The sequence below is a fragment of the Myotis daubentonii genome, chromosome 1, assembly GCF_963259705.1.
Source record: "Myotis daubentonii chromosome 1, mMyoDau2.1, whole genome shotgun sequence".
Taxonomy (NCBI): domain Eukaryota; kingdom Metazoa; phylum Chordata; class Mammalia; order Chiroptera; family Vespertilionidae; genus Myotis; species Myotis daubentonii.
The window spans coordinates 148,903,741-148,930,571 of NC_081840.1; the positions used below are offsets into that span (position 1 = coordinate 148,903,741).

At 40.0% G+C, this 26,831-nt stretch overlaps 1 protein-coding gene across 1 annotated transcript in view; it reads right to left on the bottom strand.

Annotated features, from left to right (window-relative positions):
• COL25A1 (collagen type XXV alpha 1 chain) overlaps positions 1–20,119 on the bottom strand; it is a 274,692-nt gene extending 254,573 nt beyond the window's left edge. Inside the window, exons 1-2 of the mRNA XM_059699636.1 lie at positions 19,294–20,119; positions 18,075–18,144 (exon numbers count right to left, since the gene is read on the bottom strand). Of these exons, the coding sequence (XP_059555619.1) occupies positions 18,075–18,144; positions 19,294–19,590 (367 nt within the window). The 5' untranslated portion in view covers positions 19,591–20,119. The remainder of the gene's footprint in view (positions 1–18,074; positions 18,145–19,293) is intronic.
• Between the last annotated feature and the right edge of the window lie 6,712 nt (positions 20,120–26,831).

Consider the following 26,831-nt stretch of genomic DNA (forward strand, 5'->3'; position numbering starts at 1 on the left):
CAGTAACAACAATAACTAATAATAAAGTAGAACAATTATGACAATATACTACAACTAAACTTATGTGAATGTGGCATCATTAAGTAAAATAAGGGTCACTTGAGCACAAGCACTGCAATACAGACACAGTCTACCTGATAACCAGCTACTAAGTGAGTAATAGGAGGGGAGCATCTGCAGTGTGGAGATGCTGGACAAAGGGATGGTTCACATCTAGGCGGAATAGTGTGAGATTTCATCATGCTACTCAAAATGGCTTGCAATTTAAAACTTATGAGCTGTATATTTCTGGAATTTTCCATTTAATATTTTTGGACTGTGGTTGAACGTGGGTGACTGAAACTGTGGATAAGGGAGGGGAGATACTCTACACCCTGATTGTCCTGACAGCCCTCCATTTCCTACTCTTCTAGGACAGCCCGCACAAATCTAATATTCCTGCCTTCCTTAGTCACTGGGTATTCTTAAGAGAAAGGTTCTCAACTGGGGGAAATTTTGACCCTATGGGACATTTGGCAATTCTAGAGATATTTTGGCTGCAGAAATTGAGGGTACAACAGGCATCTAGTCGGTAGAGGCCAAGAACGTTGCTAAACACCATACGATGCACAGGACAGCCTCCCATGAACAAAGAATTATCCAGCCCAAAATATCAATAATGACAAAGTGGAGAATTCCCTGCACCACTGTTGCTTAAGGCCACCTGAGGGGATCTCTGTCTTTATAACCCAAGACAGTCTAGCCAGTGTCTTCATTAGAAAATATGGCTAGAGAATTGAACTGATGTTTAAGAGCGCCTGTGAGGCTCCTTAAAAATAACTGCTATGGAAGGCAGCCTGGGGAGGCTTAAAAATGTCACAATTGACCTAACAACTTACAGAGATCATTTTTCTTCAGAAAAACCATTTAATTGGTGTGTCACCAGCATTTCTGCAAAGTAGCATAATACTCATTAGAGAACTTTCCAATTTTCTTAGGGGAAAAAAAGTAAGTATCACATGATCTCACTTATATGTGAATCTAATGAACAAAATAAACTGACAAATAAAACAGATCCAGAGACATGGAAGAATTCAACAGACTGACAATTATCAGAGGGAGGGGAGGGGAGGGTGGGAAGAGATTAACCAAAGAACTTAAATGCATGTATACATAACCCATGGATACAGACAATGGTGCAATGACGGCCTGAGGAGGAAGGAAGGGGGAAAAGAGGGTCAGTGGGGGGGAGGAAGACATCTGTAATATTCCTACAATAAAGATAAATTTTAAAAAATTTAAATACCAACTTCTCTAATAATCACAATAAATGTTTTATTAGTTAATTAAATAAAAACATTTTTAAAGACTACTGTAAGGGCAAATGACCTGAGTATACACTTTTCCAAAGAGGACATACAGATGGCCAATAGACATATGAATAGATGCTCAAGGTCAATAATCATGAGAGAAACGTAAATTAAAACCACAATGAATATCACTTCACACCTGCCAGAATGGCTATCATCAACAGGAACAAGCGTTGGTGAGATCTAAGGAAAAGGAAACCCTTGTGCACTGTTGGTGGGAATGCAGACTGGTATGGAAAGCAGTATGGAGTTTCCTCAAAAAATTAAAAATGCACCCTAGCCAGGTTGGCTCAGTAGATAGAGCATTGACCCTCGGACTGAAGGGTCCCAGGTTCAATTCTGGTCAAGGGCATGTACCTCAGTTGCAGGCTCAATCCCCGGCCCTGGATGGGGCACATGCAGGAGGCAATCAATAGATGTGTCTCTCTCACATCTATGTTTCTCTCTGTCTCTCCCCTTCCCTTCCATTCTCTCTAAAAATCAATGGAAAAATATCCTTGGGAGAAGATTAACAAAACAAAAAAATTAAAAGTGAAACTGCCTTATGACCCAGCAATTCCACTTCTGGAAATTTAGCTAAAGGAACCCCAAATACTAATTCAAAAGAATATATGTACCCCTATGTTCACTGCAACATTATTTAGTATAATAAACAAGATTCAAAAGCAACCCAAGTGTCCATTAGTAGATGAGTGGATAAAAAAGCTGTGGTACATTACACAAATGGAATACTACTTGACCTTAAGAAAGGAAATCTTACCCTTTGCAACAGCATGAATAGACCTAGAGAACGTTATGCTAAGTAAAATAAGCCAGTCAGAGAAAGACAAGTACCACACAAATTCATTCATATGTGAAATCTAAAGAACAAAATGAACTAGCAAAATATAGACAGACTCATAGGCAGAGAGCAGGCTGACAGCTTTTGTGGATGTAGGGCTGGGTGGGGGTGGGGATGAAGGGATAGAGCAAAAAAGAAAAAAAAACTCATGGACAGCCGTAGCCGGTTTGGCTCAGTGGATAGAGCGTCGGCCTGCGGACTGAAGGGTCCCAGGTTCGATTCCGGTCAAGGGCATGTACCTTGGTTGCAGGCACATCCCCAGTGGGGCGTGTGTAGGAGGCAGCTGATCGATGTTTCTCTCTCATCGATGTTTCTAACTCTCTCTCCCTTCCTCTCTGTAAAAACTCAATAAAATATATTTTTAAAAAAAACAACTCATGGACAGGACAACACTGTGGTGATTGCTGGGGGAGTGGGGAGATGAAGGAGGGTATAAAGGGGATAAGTGGTGATGGACGGAGACTTGACTTTGGGTGGTGAACACACAATACAGTGTACAGATGATGTGTTGTAGAATTGTGCACCTGAAGCCTGCATAGTTTTATTAACCAGTGCTACCCCAATATATTCAATAAAAAGGAAAAGAAGACTACTAGATACACGACTCTTTAACCTTTGCCAGAGTTGAATTAGGTAATACCAGAGGTGAGTTACCACCCACAGTATATAATTTTTAGATACTAATATCCAAAATTTTTAATATTTATAATAAACTCTCTCCTTTAAGCTAGTAATATGAGGCTATCAAAACATAAGCTGTTTTATTACATTAGAAAGATCATACACCATGATCAAGTGGGATTTATTCCAGTGATGAAAGGCTGGTACAATATCCACAAATCAATAAATGCAATACATCACGTAAACAAATTGAGCGACAAAAATCACATAATCATATCAATTGATGCAGAAAAGGCATTTGACAAAATCCAACACCCTTTCCTGATAAAAACTCTCAGTAAAGTGGGAATAGAAGGCTCATACCTCAACATAATAAAAGCCTTATATGACAAACCTTCAGCCAACATCATACTCAATGGGCAAAAACTAAAACCATTTCCCCTAAAAACAGGAACAAGACAGGGATGCCCACTTTCACCACTCGTGTTTGACATTGTACTGGAAGTGCCAGCCATAGCAATCAGACAAGAAGAAGAAATAAAAGGCATCCAAATTGGAAAAGAAAAAGTAAAATTGTCATTATTCGCAGATGACATGATACTGTACATAGAAAAGCCCAATGACTCCATCAAATAACTACCAGAACTAATAAATGAATTTGGCAATGTAACAGGATACAAAATTAACACCCAGAAATCTTTGGCTTTTTTATAGAACAATAATGAACTCAGAAAGAGAAACTAAAAAAACAGTCCCATTTACCATTGTAACAAAACAATTAAGAGACCTAGGAATAAATTTAACCAAGGAGGTAAAGGACCTATACTCAGATAATCATAGGACTCTGAAAAAAGAGATAGAGGAAGACATAAACAAATGGAAGAATATACCGTGTTCATGGATTGTAAGAATCAACATCATTAAAATGTCCATACTATCCAAAGCAATCTATAGATTCAATGCAATCCCCATTAAAATACCAACAGCATACTTCAAAGACCTAGAACAAACTCTCCAAAAATTCATATGGAATAAAAAAAAGACCCTGAATAGCTGCAGCAATCTTAAGAAAGAAGAACAAAGTAGGTGGGATCTCAATACCAGATATCAAGCTGTATTACAAAGCCACTGTTCTCAAAACTGCCTGGTACTGGCACAAGAACAGACATATAGACCAAGGAACAAAACAGAGAACCCAGAGATCAACCCAAGCCATTATGCTCAATTAACATTTGATAAAGGAGGCAATAGCATACAGTGGAGTCAAAACGGTGTCAGGAAAATTGGACAGATACATGCAAAAAAATGAAACTAGACCACCAACTTACACCATACACAAAAATAAACTCAAAATGGATAAAGGACTTAAATGTAGGATGGGAAACCATAAAAATCCTAGAAGAAGCCATAGGCAGCAAAATAGCATACATATGTCATAGCAATATCTTTACCGATACAGCTGCTAAGGAAAAAAAATAAACAAATGGGACTACATCAAAATAAAAAGCTTCTGCACAGCGAAAGAAACCAACAACAAGAAAACCCACTACATTCGAGAACATATTTGCCAATGTTATCTCTGATAAGGGTTTAATCTCCAAAATTTATAGGGAACTCATACAGCTTAACAAAAGGAAGATAAACAATCCAATCAAAAAATGGGCAAAGGACCTAAATAGACACTTTTTGAAAGACATACAGAAAGCTGAGAGACATATGAAAACATGCTCAAAGTCACTAATTATCCGAGAGATGCAAATCAAAACAACAATGAGATACCATCTCACACCTGACAGAATGGCAATCATCAACAAATCAACAAGGGACAAGTGCTGGAGAGGATATGGAGAAAAAGGAGCCTTCGTGCACTGCTGGTGGGAATGCAGACTGGTACAGCCACTGTGGAAAACAGTATGGCATTTCCTCAAAAAATTAAAAATGGAACTTCCATTGGAGCCAGTAATTGCACTTCTAAGAATATATCCCAAGAAACTAGAAACACCAATCAGAAAGGATATGTGCACCCTATGTTCATAGCAGCACAATTTACAATAGCTAAGATTTGGAAACAGCCTAAGTTCCCATCAGCAGCTGAGTGGATGAAAAAACGATGGTACATCTACACAATGAAATACTACGCTGCTATAAAAAAGGAGAAATTCTTACCATTTGCAACAACATGGATGGAACTGGAGAGCATTATACTAAGCAAAATAAACCATTTAGAGAATGATAAATATCACATGATCTCACTGTGATATTTGAACAACATAAACTGGTGAACAAAAATAGAACCAGAGTCATAGAAGCATCAAACAGACTGTCCAACCTATGAGGGAAGGTGGGGGTTGAGGGAATAAGTGATCAACCAAAGGTCATGTATGCATCCATATGAGCATAACCAATGGACACAGACGGGAGGGGGTGGGTAAGGGCATGTGCTGGGGGGTGGGGGCGGCCTGGGAGTGGAGTGGTCAATGAGGGAAAAAGGAGACTTATGTAATACTTTAAAAAATAAATAATTTAAATTTTAAAAAAGAATATAAGCTGCTTTGAATTAAAGTAAATATCTCCCTACAAAAACCACCAATCACTGCGTAGTCTCAATGTATCCTCACTGGCCCTCAGCCCCCATTCTGTCATATATTCTTCCTAGGATGTGTGGGTAGGGCCATTACCTAGCTTCAGCCATTCATCCACCAAAACCCAAGCGCTCAGACAAAAGGTGGCAGCAACTAAAACAGGAGCAGAGAAGAGCATCCATATACCTGGGCGGCAAGAGGGTGCTAGTAAAGTGAACATTGAGGGTAGGTAACAGCAGAGGCAGAGAGCAAACAAGGCAGGGGTGACCGGGAAAGATAACTGGCCAAGAATAGACAAATAAATCTTAGAAGCATTGACTAAAACCAAGTTGTCTGAAGCATGAATGAACATAATGGGAATTGGATGAAAATGTCCAAGGAAAAGCCAAACTAGTAGATAAGATATCTGAAGTCAAAGCCAGGAGTGCCAAAATAGCATCATAAAAATTTCAGAAGCAACCACATGCTCACGCCAAGCAAATGTGGCCTTGTTAAATAATGTAATTGCCTGGACATAGTATCCAAAAACACAAGGGCGAGGTCAGCACCTCTTTCTTTAACATTAGTGGAACTATTCATTGATACCGAAACACAGGAAGCTGATTCTCTCCAAGTGGTCTCCAAACAAATCATCAGTATTATAATTTTAAAGGCCACTTATGTAAATCATGCCAATAATACACAGTCATACCAATCAGCACTACCCCCACCGAACATCAAAAGAGATAGAATAATAACCATTACTATACTAAAGTGTAAAAACAAATTTTTTTGCTACCTAAAAAATATTTTCCTGTGTGATTGCTTTAGGAATGAATATAGGGGAATGTATGATTCTGACTCTTTGAGAGCTATTTTAAAACTCTGTAGGTATCTATTAACATGCGAATTCTTTCTGAGTGAAATTGACTTCCCTTCCTCACTATGGATAAGTCCAGTTTTGCCTCCATTTTTACATCGATTACAATATTCTGCAACTATAAATGTGTCTTTAAATTCTCAAGTGAACATCTTGCCAGTTACTTCTTTAATGATTTAGTAAAATTTTTAACAAATGTTCTCTTTTTTTCATCCTTGCCCAAGGATATAATTTTTCCATTGATTTTTTTAGAGAGTGGAGGGGAGGTAGGAGGGGGAGAAAGAGAGAGAAACATCCATGTGAGAGAGACACACTGACTTGTTGCCTCCCGCATGCTCCCTGACTAGGGCTGAGGATGGAGCCTGAAACCAACCAAGGTACATGCCCTGGACCGGGAGTTGAATCCGAGACTCTTCAGTCAGCGGGCCAACACTCTTAACCACCGAACCAAACTGGCCAAGGCTTACATCTGCATGAAAGTCATAATTTTACCTTTTTTGAAAATTGTCTTTTAACAGTAATTTTTGAGAAAATAATTAGTTACTTTTTGAAATTTGGGAGAAGTATTGATATTTACCATTCTGTGTTTTTAGTTATGCTACTGGATCTAATCATAAGTATAGCTATTGCCCTGGATAGGCATAAGAGTTTGGGGGACCTAAGGGTAATAAAGTCACTGACTGATCAAATCAGAGGCAAACAGTAAGCCAGGTAGAGAGTGATCAATAGACTAAGATAGAGCTTCTGTTTGTACTAGAGAAGGGGAGAGAGGACAGAACGGAGAATGGCCTGAGTAGGGTGAGAATTCTTTAGTAGTATAGACCTTTTGTTTTTATAGTTTCCTAAATCCTTGGCTACCTCCCAAAGACAATCCCGTCCACTCTGCTCGCCAGTAACAGATCGCAGAGGACAATGCTTGTTCACTGAGAGCCTGACAGAGTCCTTTCTCTATGTATAGATCTGTTTGCTGTGTTCACTCCTGGTTTTCAGGAGTCTAATGAATGCTATTAATCTCATCACATCCTATAACCATGAATGCCATGTGAATATTCAAAATGCTAGTGGCATATGACTACAATTAAACAAAAGTGAAGACTTGTAAAAGACTGAAAATGTGGAAAAAATGATGTCTGATATACATACATAGGGGGTAAATGTGACTGATTATAAAATTTTTCTACCTAGATTTTCTTCTTGAAGATTTTCTTCTTGATGCTGGAATCAAGGGTTTTCTGCTCAGGCAGATAAAAGTATAATAGAATAAAACACATTCTGAATCTAATGTGTCCTAGGCTCACACATAGAGAACAAAAAGCATACCTCAGACCTCTCAATTCAAGGGTAGTTTTTGCCATAAAAATAAATCATTTTTTTAATATTGCAAAAATTATAACATACATTTTACCATCAACACATAGCGTTCTTCATACAAAACTTGATTGGAGAACCAAGCCAATATTTAGGAAAGTATCCTCAGAAGTAGCTAAAATGTAAAGTATTAAATAACTTTGCACAGAAGGAAACTATATACTAGAACATAAAAGCCCTGGTCTCGCTACGGATGTAATTTCTCAATGTTAGAGCTTTACTTTTATTAAAAACTTCCAGATGCATAACATGTATCGTAGTACTAAGCCATACAGTCAGGCTCGCTGCTTAAACTCCTAGGAAGTTGTCAGTATGTCTGGAGGGTTTTGGAAGTAAATTTAGGGGATACAGTTTGCTTGGTTCAACCTCTGTTTTATAGCTTATAATAGCTTTGGCTGGGATATATGACCTTTCCAGTCTTCAGTACTTGGTCAGCCTTCCTATCTTTGCTACTTTACTGATAATTATCTTCTCTCAAGAGGCAAGTAACTAAAATAGTTTTTTAAAAAGTCATGCTTCTCTTCCAGACTTCCTGGAAGTCCATAGATTGAGACTGTGCATTAAGGAGAAAATAAATTGCACAATAAAGCTCAATAACTTGTACAGATGCTGGGTCATTCTATTATCTGTCCAATAAGACAACTGAAGAAGATGTTGCACTTGGCAAAACCTACTGTCCACAACTAGCTACTCAAACAGTAAGTAGCATTGCCGATGACTGTGGACATGCCTTTCAATGGCAGGTAGAGGATTATCTTTCCAATTTCTGTTTGCAGTTCTTGTTACAGTATGATTGTACCCAGATTTACACTTTCTCTCTGAAATGTACATGCTGGGGACTGAACTTTCAGCAATTTTCTAACAGTGTCCTGTGATTCTCTGGAGATTATCACAGGGGTCATCTTGGGGAAAAGAGGTAGGCAGCAGAAAGAAAGCATATATAGGGTTTTGGCCTCCGACCCTCAGACCTCCAAGGTCAATCAGTGTGTAGCTAACAGTGCATGGATGTCATATGCTGGGTTTTCTCATAGGATTTTGTTTTTTTTTTTAAAAAGGTTCAGCCTCTTTAGGAAATGTTGAAAAATGCCTGAACTACTTGGTCTCTAAGATTTATATTAATTTCAATATGTTTTGGCTCACAAAGTGCTCAGAGAACATGTTAAAAAGGCACGGGGATAAGAATATTGGTGTGTGTAAAGAGGTAAACCACAATAAAAGTCCTCAACCAAGTCAAGTTGACAGATCCTCATTATGATCATTATGAACTTTTATAGAGAACCTTCTAGAGAACTGTACTAAACCCTAGAGATGCACAGATATAAACCAGAAACCAGGCCATGGAGCACATAAATGAGATTGGTAGACTGGACTCCCAACGCACTCCCTCAGGAAGCGGAATGCAATTAAACCATGAGAACACTTAGCAGTTAGCATCAGGATCTGCCCACCAGAGTCACCTGATCTTTGACCCACTTAACTCACTTGACCCCCAACCAGGTGGATAACCATCCTCAGAAAGGCAGTTATTTCCGCAGCTTGTTTCCATTCAAACTTTGTCAGCTCTGACTTTGAGCTAATTCTTTCAGTAAAAAAAAAAAAAAGAATTTGTAGCATTCCAAAGTTTGCTGGCAAAGCCCTAGAATTTGCCAGTATTTCTAGCATTACTTCCCAGTCAAAAGATGGGTTTTGCACATGTAATAATAAAATATATATATTAAAAAAATAAAATACAAAAAGAAAGATTGGGTTTTGTATGTGGTTTGTGAAAATGTTTTATCTTATGATCGTATCATGTATATCTAAAAAATGCCGACTGGATTCTGGAGCCCCTGAGACACAAATTGGAGTTTCATAATTCCTAGAAGGGTAATAAAAATATCTTACCTTTCAAAACTGCCAGAATTGACCTAAAATATAGGAATATTGGGGGAAGAATTGTGTCAATTTTCCAGGCAAATTTAATTCTAGTGTCTTAAGGATCAAAAATAAGAATACCAATTTTTGTCTGTAAATAGAATTGAAGGAGAGACTCCTATATTTTTCTCTCCCATTGGCTGCTACTAGAGCAAAAGAATGGAGAATTCCTCTGACTCTCAGACCATTGTCCAGATTTACATTAAAAGAGGAACTCTAAAATGCCAGGCTTGCCAAGTATGATGGTAAAGATATTTTATTCCAAGAGATTAGGGGGTATGGGTGATTTTTCCTCCTGCTTTTACTCTCCTGCATGTGAACTCTTTGGTAAAGAAAGGAAAGATAGGCTCTACCCTGTCAGGACCAGGCTACTTCTAGTTAGACATGGACTTACTCTCAATGTTCCCATAATGCATAAACTAGAATGGGCTACAATTCATATACTTTACTCAGTCGCTTAGCCTAAATGTGAAAATTGTATTTAAATATGTGCTGACCACATTTCAAACATAAGACTAAATCGTTGTGTACATAATTCAGAAGCCCAAAGCTCCTAAAATCTGAATTATTAATATCCAAATTAATAAGGCAATTCCTGGCAAATCAGACTACACAATCAGATTAAAGAACACAATGAGAAAAATAAAGAGAATATGTCAACTATCATATTGTGTGGTAACAGAGGTTGAAATGGGGTCTCCAGATGAAATCATGTCAAAAGCATGATAGTGACTACAAATGATTCTTGATTCTGAGAAATTATAAAACGTAAGCAAAAAATCTCAACTGGGAAATTCAATTACATTTAGTTCATTAATTCTAGCTGTGGGACTACTATTTCCAAGTTCATATCTGTGAACTAAATAACTAAACTTTTTGACTAATACAAATGTAAAAATTACTACATTGTTTTAAATATCTTAAAACTGGTAGATAGGACAGTCTAGTCTTCAAGTGTAGATGGAAGAAATTACTTGTTATCTCTACAAATCATTTCCATTGCAAAGAGAAGTCAAGAGACAGAAGATAGCTAGGACTTGAATTGGTAAGGAGCTGGAAGAACAGAGCAAGTCCCACTATGCAGCTCAGTTCCTCCTCCTTGTGGTCACAAAGGGAAGGTGCCTGCCATCTGATGGCATGTCTTCAGGGAATCCTATTATTTAAATGACTTGCAGAATAGTCATTGGAAGGAATATAGGATGCCAATGAAAAGTGCTCAATTTTAATTTGCTAGTGATTTCCACTTCTGCTTCCCACTCTTGGGCATTTCCTCCTTTTTAAAAGTCAATTTTAAAATATTTTTAATTGCACTATTGCTGAACACATCCCAATGAAACAGTTACCTAAGCATGTCTACGGATTCAGTATGTGGGTATGCCACAGTCATTTCTAACACAAATTAGAAAGAAGAAAAAAGGTGTTAAGTATCATGGAGCATTAAACCACGGCATGGAACTGCTCCCTGTTGGCAAACCAGGGAGGGTGGGGCAGCTTCTGTGTTCAGCAGTCCCACAGTGGCTACAGCCTGCAATCTAGGCTGACTCATCCATGGTTTTCAATTCTCAGCTTCCAACAAAACACCAAGTAAATGTTTATCAAGTGAAAGAATGGAATAAAAACACTTTTTCATAATGGGCTGTGGATGGTTTCCACATAAGATATTACAGATTGATGTTATTTTGATGAATGTCTAGTACGGTTCCCCTGCAACAGGAAATGCCCCCTGGACTGTAACAGTCCTGATTCTGGCATGTTTTCCCCTTACGCCCTCCATTTACCTAATCTTGTTGATAAAAGGATGCCCTCCTCTTCCATTCTTAGACCTATACTTGACATTCAAATACTGTTTCTTCAAATACCATAGCTGATTTTGCAGTTCCAAGCCAATCGGAAACACAATGGGCCCGAGAGGCTGCTTGTACCTTCCATTCTTCCAATGAGCTAGAAAGAATTAACCCCTGTGCAGAACGTATGCCCTCCTCTTAAATAAATTCTAGCTCATGGGAAAACAGAATTACTAAGGTAAGAAAGAGAAAAAGAACATTTGAAGAATTTACTTCTTAATAATTTTTAGACAAGAGAAACAGAAGAGAAGCTAGGAAACAAGAACACTGCTTCAAGAGGCAATTTGTCCCTGGTCCTGTGGGTGACAGGGCGTTTTGCCAGCTGTCACTACTGGGCCAACTAAGTGTTACACCCAAACTGTTGTGCTTATAAGGATGAAAATAACATGAATGCTTTGAGGCACTTTGATGTCACACTGGATTGTCTGGGCTTACAAGAGGAGGGGATTGCCTACTATTCTCATTTAAATAACATTTTTAGTATTTTAATTTGCTCTCTTTCTGAAAACTAGTTCTGACTTTCTTTACCTCACATAACTGAAAATCTACAACTTACTATGCCCTGACTAGATACGCTCTTCCCACCCAGTGTGCAGCTGGTTAGGAAAAATGTACAGCATGGTGAAAAACCATGTTAGTAGGCAATACAAATTTTATAGGAGTAATTTATGTTAGCAAGGTAATACGATGGAAAAGGGCGCACAATCTTAAAGCTACAGTTAACATTTATTTCCACCCAAATTGAGATGCCACAAAGCCAGCCACCAAATGTATCACTCACATTTATAAATCAGAGCGACTTTAATTGCCTACATCTATTCTTATTTCGTATATTATCATTTTCATAGGCTTGGAGGGTGGGTAGGAACCTCAGAAGTTATGTGGTATATCTTTTTTATCTCTAGCTAAACTCTCCGAGCAGATGACCAGCTGTGTTACGTTTCATCCTTTTTCAGTGAATGTCCAAGGGCCAGGTCCTGTGCAGTACCCACCGGCAGAAAGTTTTGACTCTTATTCAACCCAAATCTCACTGTTTTCAGAAGAAATGTAGAAGAATAAATTACCATCTTATCTATCACTATGCTTTAGATGTTAAAGTCACTTTTTAAAATATATATATTTTATTGATTTTTTTTACAGAGAGGAAGGGAGAGGGATAGAGTTAGAAACATCAATCAGCTGCCTCCTGCACCCTCCCTACTGGGGATGTGCCTGCAACCAAGGTACATTCCCTTGACCGGAATCAAATCTGGGACCTTTCAGTCCGCAGGCCGATGCTCTATCCACTGAGCCAAACCGGTTAGGGCAAAAGTCACTTTTTTAAAGTCTGTGCACCTTCATCTGACCATAAATTCTTGGAAAGCCAAAAGTCAGGAAAGGCTATGCCAATCATCTTTTTATTCATTGCTACAGCTTTATGTCTAATCAGAAGCCAGATTTCTCACGTTCTGATTTTCTCCTACTGTGAATTTCTCGGGTTTTTCCTCAGCGGGGGAAAAAAAACCCCTTAGTATTTACAACATGGGAGAAATTTTGGTCACATGCTCCAAAGCACATTGTTCTTTTTCTTGGTTGCACCTGTCGCACCTGCAAATTCATGTCAACTTTAAATAAATGTCTGTCATCCTCACTGAAATGTAAGCTCCATGAGGGCAGATTCCAAGTCTGCCCATTCGGCAGCATATTCCAAGTCTCTAGCATGATATTTGGCACACAGAAGGCTCTTTATGCTTGGAGAATTGACAAATGCCTTTCAAAACCATTCCAGTCCAACACTCGTACTGAGAGGATATAAAAACTAAGTCTGTAAAAGTCACTCTTAAAAATACTTGCCCCTGATTGTATAACAAGTTAATGACAAAGCCAGGATTAGAATTCTGTGTTCTTGATTGCCCATTCACATTCTCATTCCATTACACCACAGAGGCTCTTATACCTAATACCCTGGGCAGGCAACACTACTGATGAGTAAGGCACAGAAACCTTTGTGATCTAAACATCATTTGGTTGGCTGCCTGGCTCCCTGTGTTCCTTATCATAGAAACCCTCCCATAAATATGCCCGGTTTATACATACCTTATGTAGGACTGCAAGAACAGAACCCAAAATGGAATTCTACAGCCAGAGCAAAAAAAAAAACAACACAATTTATTCTCAAGATGAGGGTCAAGTTTTACAAAGGCCAAGCCACAGGTACCAGCCAAATTTCCATGGTTCAGCTACTGCTGAATCAAATATTCTGCTAAACAGAGTTCCAATGTATATGGTTTCTTAAATTTTATTTTGGGGTTTAATGCAAATATTTAAAAAATGGAGCTTCTGAATACATGTAAAAAGTAAATGGGAGCCCTAACCGGTTTGGCTCAGTGGATAGAGCGTCGGCCTGCCGACTGAAGGGTCCCAGGTTTGATTCCGGTCAAGGGCATGCGCCTTGGTTGTGGGCACATCCCCAATGGGGGATGTGCAGGAGGCAGCTGATCAATGTTTCTCTCTCATCGATGTTTCTAACTCTATCTCTCTCCCTTCCTCTCTGTAAAAAATCAATAAAATATATATTTTTTTAAAGTAAATGGGATCTTATATGCATGTATGCATTACCTATGGACACAGACAATAGGGTGGCGAGGGCCTGTGGTGGGATGGGAACTGGGAGGAGGGGAGCTCTGGGGGGAGAAAAAGAGGACCATCTGTAATAATATCAACAATAAAGATTATATATACACATATCCTATATAATAAAACCCTAATATGCAAATTGACTGAATGGCAGAATGACCAGTCGCTATGACGTGCACTGACCACCAGGGGGCAGATGTTCAATGCAGGAGCTGCCTGTTGATGGTCAGTGCACTCCCACAAGGGGAGCACTGCTCAGCCAGAAGCAGTGGCAGGAGCCCTTCCTGCCTCTGAGGCAGTGCTAAGGAACAGCAAGCCTGGCCTCTGGCTGAGCGGCTCTCCCACAGGGGGAGTGCCAGAAGCCGGGCTCATGGCTGGTGAGCACAGCATCAGTGGTGGGAGCCTGTCCTGCCTCCGCTGCAGGCGGGCAGTAAGGAGTGAGGGGTCCCAAACTGCGAGAGCCCTGGACTGTGAGAGGGATGTCTGACTGCCAGGTTAGGCCCCATCCCTGGGGGAATCAGGCCTAAGCTGGCAGGCAAACATCCCCCAAAGGGTCCCAGATTGTGAGAGAGCACAGGCCAGGCTAAGGGACCGCCAACCGCCCCCCCCTCCCCAGTGCACAAATTTTGTGCATCGGGCCTCTAGTATATACATAAAAGTAAATGAGAATTTTCAGAGATGACAAAGGTGATCTAAAATTGGATTGTGGTGATGATTACACAACTCCATAAAATTATTTTTATGGAGTGTATATTTAAATTATACACTTAAAATGGGTAATTATTATAAATTATACTTTAATAATAATTAAAAATTTAAATATTTTTAAAATATTACAGTGTGAAAATGAGTCAGAAAGTTAAAGTATTTCTTTTTGTAAACACCTAGTATCAAAACTGTAAAGACATTTTAAAATATCTCCATACTTTTTTAAGGCCAGGTTTTATCTACTTCAATCCTGGTTTACCTACAAGGTCAAAAGTTTTTCCTGTAATTTTGGTAAAAAAATAATTTAGTAGACTAATATAAATATCTTGGTGTAGCACTACAACACTAAGTTGTTTGACTGATTATCTGCATAAATAACCTATAGATATATGTGTTTAATTAAGCATAATGTTCTAGTCCAAAACCTGTCATTTACCATTGGGTTTTCAGCAAGTTACATATCTCCAGACCTTGGTTTTCCCACCTCTATCATGTGTCCCTATGGACCAGATGAAAATTAAATAGCATATAATACAGTATAAAGAATAGTAATTGCTACTATGTATTGAATAGCCAAACACCAATATGCCAGACTGTTTAAATTATTATCCTACAAGGAAGGTATTATTATTAGTTACTTTTTTGCAGATGAGGAAACTGGAAATAAAGTTCATTAGTTTGACCAATGTCACACAGTTATTTAATAGGAGACCTAGGATTTTAATCCAAAACTGTTCAGCTCCAAAGCCTATACTCATTCTCCATCCCTCACTCGACTTCAAGCTTTTGATTCTATCAGATGTGGCCATGAATCCTGACATTGCCTTTACTATGGTAAGTTAGTCACCTTCTGAGTCCAGTTTCCTAATCTATACAATGAGATCACCAATATTTAACTCTCGGGGTCGTTGTGAAGATTAAATGAGAGTGATTCCCCTACTGGTATAATTAGAAATTACTCAGAAATATTCTATCTCATCCCTCTCCCATACAGGCTCCTTCCTGTGCTTAAAAATATCTATTTTAAAAACCTCTATAAATTCTATGATTTCCTTGTAACCTACCTGGATAAACCTCCTGGGGACTGAGTTCTATCAAAAGCAATTAAAGTGAACACAAACAACACAGCATTAATCCTTTGCTATCAGTCATTGGCTCTGTGACGGATTGTCAACAAGAGTGTCAACTTCAAGGGGTGGGCATCTGTCCACAGGAACTGAGCGAGCTGAGGTCACAGACTTGTCTCACTCTGCCCTACAAACAGATGTCTGGGTGACAACTCTTAGTCACTGCAAACCAGGCTTAGAGCCAAACCAGGTGGGAAGTGCTGTACCTCCTTCCTTTTCCTCTTGGCCAGCCCATTCATTCCCTAAAACAATAGTCACTGACCATAACTTAAAATCACTAGTTTTACCCCAGAATACTACTTTCAACATAACGCCTTTATTTTGATGATATCTAATTATTCCACAAGCATAAAGTGTTTCTATAATAGTGATCCGTCAACAAGAAACCTGTTTGATTGTGTGTAGTGAAATGTGCACCTTGAAATATTTACCTCTCAAACAACCTGATGAAAACTGGTGTAATGTGGAGCTCTAGTGGTGCAAGAAAGTAACGCAGCCATTACTGAGGGCCAACAAAACAGCCAAGGAAATCACCGTTTATTATTTATTTGTTATTACTGTGAAATCGCTATTTATTGTTCAGTTAATATGTTAAGAAGAAAAATGGTTCAAAATGATATTCCGAGATAATGTAAGGTAAACCCTAAATATAATAATTTCTTCTAGATTACATATTAGACCTCAATGGCTCGTTTATAGCAAACATAATAAAAGCAGTTAAGTTCACAAGTAATAGAACTCAGTGCTGTGGGTGTCACTTCTCTACTTTTTACCCAGTTCACTACGAACCCTATTAATTAAACACTAGTTGTTTGTCACGCAGCTAACAGGAGTACTGAATAGAAAAAAATGCTGGGCTCTAAGTGAATATGACCAGTGAAGTCCTATACCAACTGACTTGAGAATTTAAATAATCCCTCCAACCTGATGAGGTTTTGTGAGTGAATTCCTGCACTACAAAAGTGCTTTCCTTGGATTTCTGACTTCTGAGGTCTTTTCCAATTTAAAACAAGCAAGAATGAAACCTACAATGTCAAAACAAACATTAATGTTTCCCTGTTACCTAATGTATATGTCTTCTCAATTGAAAGGGCTTCATTTACCAAAACTACATTATGGTCAGCAAAGTAGCAGGACATAAATAATAAAACTTGTATGCTCTACAACTGGGAGTTGACATTTAAAATTTCTAAATATGGTGCCTGATTTAGCTGTGTTATGGTGAGGAAAAACAAGTTATCATGAGGAAAAAAACTCAGAATATGAAAAATATAGGAAGTAAGCTTTCCATGTATAAGTATCTAAGCATCTTATGCCTGGACATTACAGAAAACGTAAGAGACTCACTTTTCCATAAGAGGTGGTAAAAGAAAGTAAAGGTTCATAAATGCATTAACAAGATTTATCTGAAATAAATATCTCGACTGATGGCAGTTTTCCATGGCTTTTATCAGTTGAATACACTAGATGTTTTCCAATAGACATACCCCAAGGGCTCCTAAATTGTTAGGTCTACAGATAATTGACTCCCGAACCTCAGAGGTCTACTGAGGAAGATTTAATGATTACCTAGAGATTTCATTCATTAATATCTCTTCTCTATCCTTCTACTAATATGTTGTCATTAATACAATTCCCTAAAGCTGAAGAGAAAAAAAATGGTAAAAAATATAAGAGCCTTTTCTGAGATGTCATTGAGAATGCAGTAGTTAGCAATGGGAAGCTCAAGGTAAAGAACAAATTTCCTCTAGCTAAAGAATGCAGAACCCTTTTTGATAGAAAAGAATAAAAGCAGGAGAGGAAGTTAAGGTCCTTTACTAACATAATCATATGTTAAAAGAAGCAAATGGAAACCTGTGCTAATCCAACATTTGCTACCAGGGAATTCAGAGTCTAACGTGTTCTGCAGTCCTTTTCACAGTAGGCATTAAAGTTGAATAAAATTGAACAATATTTTTCAATCTGTGAGTCTAAGAATTTCATATTTGTACATCATCTGCCATATTTTCCATGGTGATTATCTCTCTCTCTTTTGTTCTCCCATAACAGACCTTGGTATGCTGCTTAAAATAATATTTGGGGCTTTATTTGCCATTCTTTTGACTGAGACATGTTGATTTTATTAAAGTGAGTTGGGTCTGCATTCTTTCTTTACTATTATTACAGGTAGACTTGACAGACACAGGACTTTTGTTTTAAAATGCTCTGCTATGGAGTCAACCTTGTTAAATAAGTTCCATTTTACCTGCTGGGCAGTTGCATTCTGAAGGTGCTTCTCTTGCGATTCTTATTTTAGCCATATGTTCATAGGATTTCTGCAGGGGGTAGAAAGAAGAGGTATTAAGAGTCATCAGTAGCATTGGAGAGAAATGGGTTCTTTAGGGATTCTCTGTCCATATGCTTGATTCACCAGCATTTGATAGCCTGCATAACTAAAGTTTACACATGTACTTTGGACTCAGTCAAAAGGTAACAGTACCCAAGCCCTAAAAAAAAAAAAAGAAAATGATCATTGACATGATATCAAGACTGCTGAAAAAAATAGAAAAAAAATAACAATAAATTAATTTTTTAAAAAAGACTGCTGGACTTGTATAACATCTTTCTCCATTGTTCAACTACCAACACCCACTCCCTCAGCTCATACATATGCAGCCAATGCAAAAACCTGGCATTAACATGTTGCAGTTCTAGGTAAGTTATGTGTTTTAAAACAGCCAATACTTTATGCATGGAGGTCAACTGCTTATCATGTTGTGCTGCAACTACTGCCAAACAGCCTCTCTGTTGGAAGAGCAAGTTCCAGAAAACCTCCTAACTCCAGACTAAAGCTGCCCCTGATTTTGATACATATTGTAGATTACTTTAAACTCTCAAGTCCAATGGCTCTGCATTCATAAACACCTCTGGCACTGCATCTTTTACCAAAAAAAATTAAGCTGCTATTTTTTTCTTTTTAAACATTTAATAGGAGACCATTCAATGTATGAAATAACTGGTTCTAAATCACATTCAGGGTTATTTTACTTTCAAGAGTGATTACCATTTGGATATTAATAGCACCTCTGGTCCTAACCCTCTTGAAGAACATAACAGAACAAAACAGATGTTATTCTGCAAGGAATATTCTCCACAAAATTGGTAAAGATTCATATGAGACTTTGGAAAACTAAGAGAAGCTAAAATGCCACCCTGCCATTCTGGTCACCCTTCCCGCTTTTAGAGCTCCATATAGATTTAACATGCAAATATCCAGAAGAGTGAGGGAAGATGAGACACATAGAGAGGGTGGTATCAAAGGATGTGCATATACAGTACAAACATATGCCACCATGGATGGACGCCTAGCATATGGGCACACAGCCACACCACGTATGCGGACAACAAGGGTAGGCTGGTCGTATACACAGAATCACGCCTGTGCGAGATGTTATGCACGTGCAAAATCCCCCAGCTTTTCACACCTGAGCCAGAAGTCGCTCCACTTTCTCTTGCACCACTGCTTTGAGCTGATCCAGGCAATCGGGAAGCGGACGGATGGAAGGGTCCCCTTTGGCGGATTCGAGAGCGGCGATCCTCGCCTGGAGGTCGTTGGTTTTCACCCCCAGGTACAGACAAGACATCACGGCCACCACTGACAGGAGGGCCGCCAGGACCGCGCCTGGGGGCACCGTGCGGGCACAAGGCTGCCGGGCGGAGCTCGGGTCCTCGGAGCCCGGCTCTCCAGCCCCTCCTTTTCCTGCAGGCTTCTTCGGCAGCATCGTGGCGGGGTCCGCTGCCTCCCACCCTCTCCCACTTCCAGTAACCGTAAAGGGAAAGAAAAAGGACGATTCCTCCAAAGTTCAGTCCGGTGGGCTGTACAACTAGTTGGCGGAGTGGGAGAGGGGCGCGCGGAGATGGACCCCCAGCTCTCCCCGGTGCCGAGACCAGCAGTCCTGGACCGTCCTCCGCCTTCTTCTCCTCTCCTACCTGGAGGTGAAGAGCACCCTCCGTCTATGGACTGGTGGCCACAAGGCAAAAACCAGAAAGGAACCCACTCCGGTAGTCCTGCTGACACCCCCCTGAGGACGGGCACTTCGGAGGTCCCCGCGGGCGGCCGCCCAGGGGCCCGGGACCGTGGGAGACGGCTGCGGTGGCCGCCGCTCCCCTCGCCCCGCAGCGCGGACCTGTTGCGTCTGCTAGTTCGCCTTAGGTCTACCTAGCCGGTGTTTTTCCGCACGCCAACTGCCTCCCACCTGGACTCGGTGCCGGGCAAAAACGGCGGAGCGCGGCGGCGGGAGCGCGGCGCCAAAAGGGTACCGAGGGCCAGAGGCGAGAGGAAACGGAATGAGGAGCAAGAGCGAGCGGCGAGGCCGGAGTCGCGGCTGCCCCCAGGATCTCCGCAGCCCCGCGCGTGCAAGCCTTAAATACCCTTCGGGATGCTCGGGTGTGAGTGACGGTGAGTGCGCGCGCGCCCGGCGCCGACGCCCCGCCCCCGCCCCCGCCCCCGCCCCCGCCTCCTCCCGCTCAGCCTCCGTCCGCCGCCCCGCCGCCTAGACCCAGCGAGGCCGCCACATTATCCCCATATATTCACCTTCGTCCGGCCGCGCTGTCCCCCACTGCGCCCAAGGGGCGGGGGAGCTGAGCCGGAGGTCATTTGCATAAGATATGCAAATTGTGGAGCGGCCGCAGTGATTGGAGAGGAGCTTGATGACCCCTCCCTCCACGGAGTAACTTCAGCGTCCCGAGGGCCATCCCCCCGCCTAGGCTAGGGCCGGAGCGGGTCTGCTGTGGGCTCGGCGGCAACTCCGGCTTCTACTGACCCTGCCCAGCGCTCCCTCCTTATCGCAGTGAAATCTGGAGAAATGGCCTCCAGGCGGGGAGAAGTGGAGCAGAAAGCTCTGGCTCTCCATACCTTCACCGGAGAGCAGTGGCAGAGCTCCGGGGATCTCGCTCTGGGCAGCCTTTCTCCCTCCTCCCTCAGTTTCCCACATGCCCGGAGGCAGAGTGTCTGGCTGACGCCCGAGGTGCACTGCCCCACTCCCCTTCTCCTCCCGCGGCCGCTGCAGACTCCCACCTGGGGAAGTTTTCTTTCCCCTCCCCCAGTTTCCTTCTGTCTTGACCGAGCCGAGTCGCCTCCCCGCTCTGTGTTCCTAGTCTGTACTAGGGTGCTAATGCGTTTTCCTGATTCCGTGTTTTGTGGGATTGGAAAAGGCAGCGTTGAGGTGCACATTTCTCAGGATTTAGGAAAGACTGAAGAATGAGGTCAATTTTTCCTCTTACCTGACTCTCCTGCTGCTCCCTCTGGATCAAATTACAAGTTCTCTAATGGGATTTTTGGAAGTAGGTAACAAGTAGCATTCTGCATCTAATTAACTGGGGGGGGGGGGGGGGAATAAATCCCACCTCTTAGTCCAACAAGTTTCTGCTTATCTGCTCCTACCCACAAGAAATACCAAAAATTTCTCCTATCCTTAATCAAGCTCTGTACCAGTAAATGATCAACAAAATACTGCACTAAGCTGACCTTTCACGTCCAGAAACATATATTGCTAGGTACTAGGTACGAAGCGGGGCAAATATGTTTCAATAACAGCTGTTGATGGGAGATACAGGAATAAAAAAAAGATTAGGGGATGAAACAGACACAACAGTGGAGGACAACTCAGTGAATTTTGCTATAAAATCAAAAGCAAAATTCCTTACATTTGTTTTACACAGTAGTTCTCAAAGGGTGGTCCCAAGACCAGCGATATCAGCATCATTTGAGAAATTATGGAAAATTCAGTTTCTGAGGCCCCACCCCATATCTACTGACTCTAACACTACTGCTACTATGAAATCGGAAACACAGTCATCTTTGCCTTTGCAATGATTTTGATGCACAGTGATAGACCACTGGTATAACACTTCACAAATATTTTCAAACACATTTTTCACTTGAACCTCATAACCCTGGGATGCAAGTAAGGAATTATTGGCCCCGTGTTATATATGAGAAAACAATTTTCAAGTCACATTGAATTGTGAGTGAAACATGTTTTCAAAAATAGCACCCAAGGAATGGGTACAAATTCTTTAATATGTCACCTCTTTCTGATTTACCAATGACCTCTAACCATTCCTCAGTCTCCTTTGCAGGCTTTTCCTCTGCCTGTCCTCTAAATATTGGTGCTCCTCGGGTCTCTATCTTATGCCATCGTCTCTTTTAACTCTGTATACTATCTTCAGTAGTGCTCTCAATTACCATCCTTACACGGATGACTCATAAATCCATAATGCAAGCCCAAATCTCTCCTGAGCCTAAGATCCACATAGCCAGTTTGCCTGTCTACCTCCTCCACTTTGATATCCCATAAGCAATTCCAACTTACTAGCCTGCATCTTACCTCCAAAGCCTGCTCTTCTGTTTCCCACCACTCTGTACCAAGCCAAAATACCCAGTAATAACCCTGGACTTCTCCCTAGCCCTCATCTACCTAAATTCTTCAATATGTCCTATTGTCCCTAGGGTGGAATTGTGTATCTTTCAAGTTACCACCTGATGTCTGTCATTCCTCCTTCCTCATTGTTCATCTTTCCCCTCATACTCTCCATACCACTTTCTCTAATCAAAGTATGGAAAGAAAGAGAATGAAGAACTTTAAGAGCAAGGCAAGACAACTCCCTTTTAAAATATCAGTAGAGCCATAGCCGGTTTGGCTCAGTGGATAGAGTGTCGGCCTGTGACTAAAGGGTCCCGGGTTCAATTCTGGTCAAGGGCACATGTCCAATTTCAAGACTCCATCCCCAGTAGGGGGTGTGCAGGAGGTAGCCAATCAAGGATTCTCTCTCATCATTGATGTTTCTATCTCGCTCTTCCTCTCTGAAATAAATAAAAATACATTTAAAAATTAAGAAATATCAGTAAAAAGGCCTTTTTCTGTGCTGATAGTGACAGTAAGTCACCCATTAAATTTGATAATGCAATGTTTTCATATTATGCTTGATGGAAATTGGCTGTGAGCAAGTACGTTAACAACTCTTGCAAGCTCTCTGTGAGAGCTTAGTGGAGAGATAGAGTTGGAATTCTGTGGATTCAGGATCTTTATCCAGAGGATTAACTTTGATTTGTATGTTTGGTTGCACAATACCCAGAGATTTTAAAAACCAGTAGATTCTCTGCATCAAGTACAGAGAATGTGTAGAATTTTAGGACTTCTGACCATCAGAACTATAATTAATAAGTTTGTATTGTTTAAGTTACTGGGTTTTCGGTAATTTGTTACAACAGCAATGGGAAACTAATAAAATCAAAGTCACAAGAAATCAGTTTTCATCTGCGACAGCTTCATAAGCTGCATTATAACGCCATAATGCCCTATAACTACAGCAAGTCCTGCAATAACAATCCCTGTTTTTCAAATGTTTACGCATTCCTGTTTTACTGACATGCCCATTGGGAAAGAGATATGCCTTCTCTCATGTCATGTAAAATTAGGATGCCCTCTACAGAGATATATTAAACCGAGTAAAATATATTCTATTTCTTTGACGTCTCCCATTGGTGCAACTCAAAAACAATAAACTAGTCAAGCTGTACAGCCACTCTCATCTCTCCTCCCAACCAATGCTAGCCCAGCTAGGATCCTGAGCCGGGACTCAGCACTACTGCTAGCACTACTGTTACCAATCTCCAGTGTCCAAAAAAAGGAAAATAAAGAAAGACTTCTGACAGAGAGATGTGGCAAGACGTTAAACTGAGAAAGAAAGAGAAAAACAAGATAAAGCAAAAAATGAAGGTAGAAGAAAAGAACTTTTTAAGTAGGTAGAAGTGTTGCCCTGGCCGGTGTGGCTTGGTTGGGTGTCATCCAGTGCACTGAAGGTTGCCAGTTTGATTCCTAGTCAGGGCACATACCTGGGTTTTGGGCTTGGTACCCAGCAGGGGGCATGCAGGAGGCAGCCAATTGATATTTCTTCCTCTCCCTTCCTCTCTCAAAAAATCAATTAAAAATTTTTAAGTAGATAGAAATGTTAATTTTTTTAAGGCACAATTCACTCCTATATGTCTCTAAGAGGCTGATCGATAGAAGATATATAGCATAGAGGTGAATTAACACATATTTAACATATTAGTGTCATATGTGTATTTAGAAAGATTCTCTGACCAAAATAAGTAACTGGAATAATCGCATTTTCCTGTTTTTAGATATTAATTACATGACAGAAAAGTATTTCAGTTTGGTTAGAAAATAGCTTTTAGTACTATCAATTTTTGAGGCTAGTTCCCTAAAACCACAATTTTAACCAATATTCACCAGCAAAGGTGTCAAATAGAAACAAGTGTCTGAGTGGCTTTGTAGCTATCTTTGTACACCCACAACCAGCTGCCGTGTCCACTAAGTACCTTATTAAGAAAATAATAGAATAAATTGTGTGCTGTATTGCGCATGCTAATTCATGAACTTCAGATGAAAATGTGCTCTCTCAGAAAAACATCTTTTAAGAAGACAAAGTTTCCCAAATAGAACGAAATAGGCAGTGAAATGAACTTTAAAGATGCAGTTCTCCCACAGCCAGACAAATTTCAATACATCACAAACAAATTACAAATATCTTTAGGAGCAAAAGAGAAGGATTTGGCTCTTAGTGACAGACTGAAAAATTCTCTTTCAGACAGGTCAAGGACCTGGTCCCATTTAAAGAGCCTGGTGAAGCAGGAGGCTTGCAACTCTGTGAATCCAAGAATCTGGATAATACAAGCCCTCCAACTCTCATTCCTCTCTGCAGAGTCAGTTTTATGTCTGTTTGTTGTTTTATTTTATTTGGGGGGAGAATGTGAATTTTTCTCAAATCTTAAATAACAAGATCATAACCCCACTTAGATTTCCCCCCAAACTTGCCAATTATATTGCTAATTCTAACAAGCAACAACTTTTCATTGGACTTACCAAATCAACCTTTTGCTGTAATGCTATGTAGACAGTGCGTGTTTGTAGCATTGATTCAGATCATGGTTACAAGTACAGAATCCCAGGCCAGACTGCCAAGATTAATAATTCAGCTCTGCCATTTAATAGCTGTGTGACTTTGTGTAAATTAGATAACTTTTCTGCACCTCGGTTTTTTCATCTATTAAACAAAGATAATGATACTTACCCACAAAGTCTTTCATGGTAAATACATGGAATGATATGTGTAAAACATTATAATGCCTGGTAGATATTAAGTGCAATATAAATTTTTGCTCTTACTGGTGCTATTATTATCATCACTTTACAAGTATCAATCTACTGATCCATAGACACTGAAGGTCAAGAAAATGTGTGTTCTTACCTGGTGGGGCACCTGTATATCCTAATCATGATTGTAGTCCTGTCTCGATTTATAAGAAGAGAATAGTGTCAGGGAGACTTTTCAGCTATTAGGTGATTTGAGGCTTTCCCTGCCCCAAGCAATCATTGATGGGTTTTATGTCATTTTAGATTAGTTTTTTCTTGTTTTAGAATTTCATCTAGATAGAAGCCTATGGCATTATTTTTATGTGTCTGGCATTCTTTGCTCAAAAATAATATTTTTGAGATTTATCCATATTGTTGTATTAACACTATTTTTTATTTTTATTGCAGAGTAATAGTCCATTGTATACCAGTTTCTTTGTGTATTCACTTATTGGTGGACATTTGAATTGTTTTCAGTTTATTTGGTTTTTTGCTATATAAATGAAGCTTCTATGAATATGTACACCAAAGAAATTGAATAAAGAGACTAGAAACAAACCCACACATAGGCATTCAAGTGGAGAAGAAATGACACCCAAGAGCCATGAGGAAAAGATGACCTTTCAATAGATCATGCTGGGACAATTGTGTATCCACACAGAAAAAAAGAAAATTGAAACCTTTCTTCATAGAATAAACAAAAATCAAAAAGGATGATTTAGCCCTAACCTGTTTGGCTCAGCGGATAGAGCATCGGCCTGCGGACTCAAGGGTCCCAGGTTTGATTCTGGTCAAGGGCATGTACCTTGCTTGCGGCACATCCCCCGTGGGGGGTGTGCAGGAGGCAGCTGATCGATGTTTCTCTCTCATCGGTGTTTCTAACTCTCTATTCCTCTCCCTTCCTCTCTGTAAAAAATCAATAAAATATATTTTTTTTAAAAAAGGATGATTTATAAACCTAAATATAAAAGGTAATATTATAAAGCATTGAGAAGAGAATATCTTCATGGCCTTAGAGTAAGGCAGGGCTTTTAAAATAAGACATATAAAGCACTAGCCATAGAAGAAGTAATTTAGTAAGATGAATATATTAAATTAAGAACTTCCATTTATGAAAAAAAGGACAAACATCTTAAAATGAGTGAAAAGATAAGCCACAGAATGGGAAAAGATAACTGAAATCTATAGGACTGAAAAAGGCTTGTTATTTAGAATATATAAGAATGCTCTTAGATCAATGAGAAAAAATCACAACCCAATAGAAAAGTGAACAAATGCTTGAATAAGCCCTTTGACGAAAGGAAAACTAAAAGTAGCCAAAAAACATTTTTAAATGGTGTTCAACCCATAAATAAATAAAATGTGCATTGAAACCACCACATTATAGCACTACTCACCTATAAGAGTAGAAAAATGAAAGAGAGGGACAATAACAAATGTATTAAGTGTGGAGACTGGAACTCACACACTGCTGGTTGGAATGTCAATTTGCACAAGCACTTTGGAAAACTGTTTGGCACTATCTGGAAAACTGAACATATGCAAGCCCTTTGTGGAAGGGGTTTGAAGAGAATAACAGTGGAAGTCTGAGAGCCTAGAAAGCTCTGTTCGTAGATGCCAAGTGGCCTTATAGGAGACTTCAGATGAGGCCTTGAAGGAAAGTGAGGAAAACGTCACTGGAAACTATAAGAAAACAGATTCTCACTAAATAGTGGCAGACATTGGAAAGTAGAAAAAGGTATTTAATGATCTGTGTGACTTAGCCAAGAAGATTCCATTCAAAGCCCTGACGGTGCCAACAGGTTCTTTCTTATTGTGTAGTA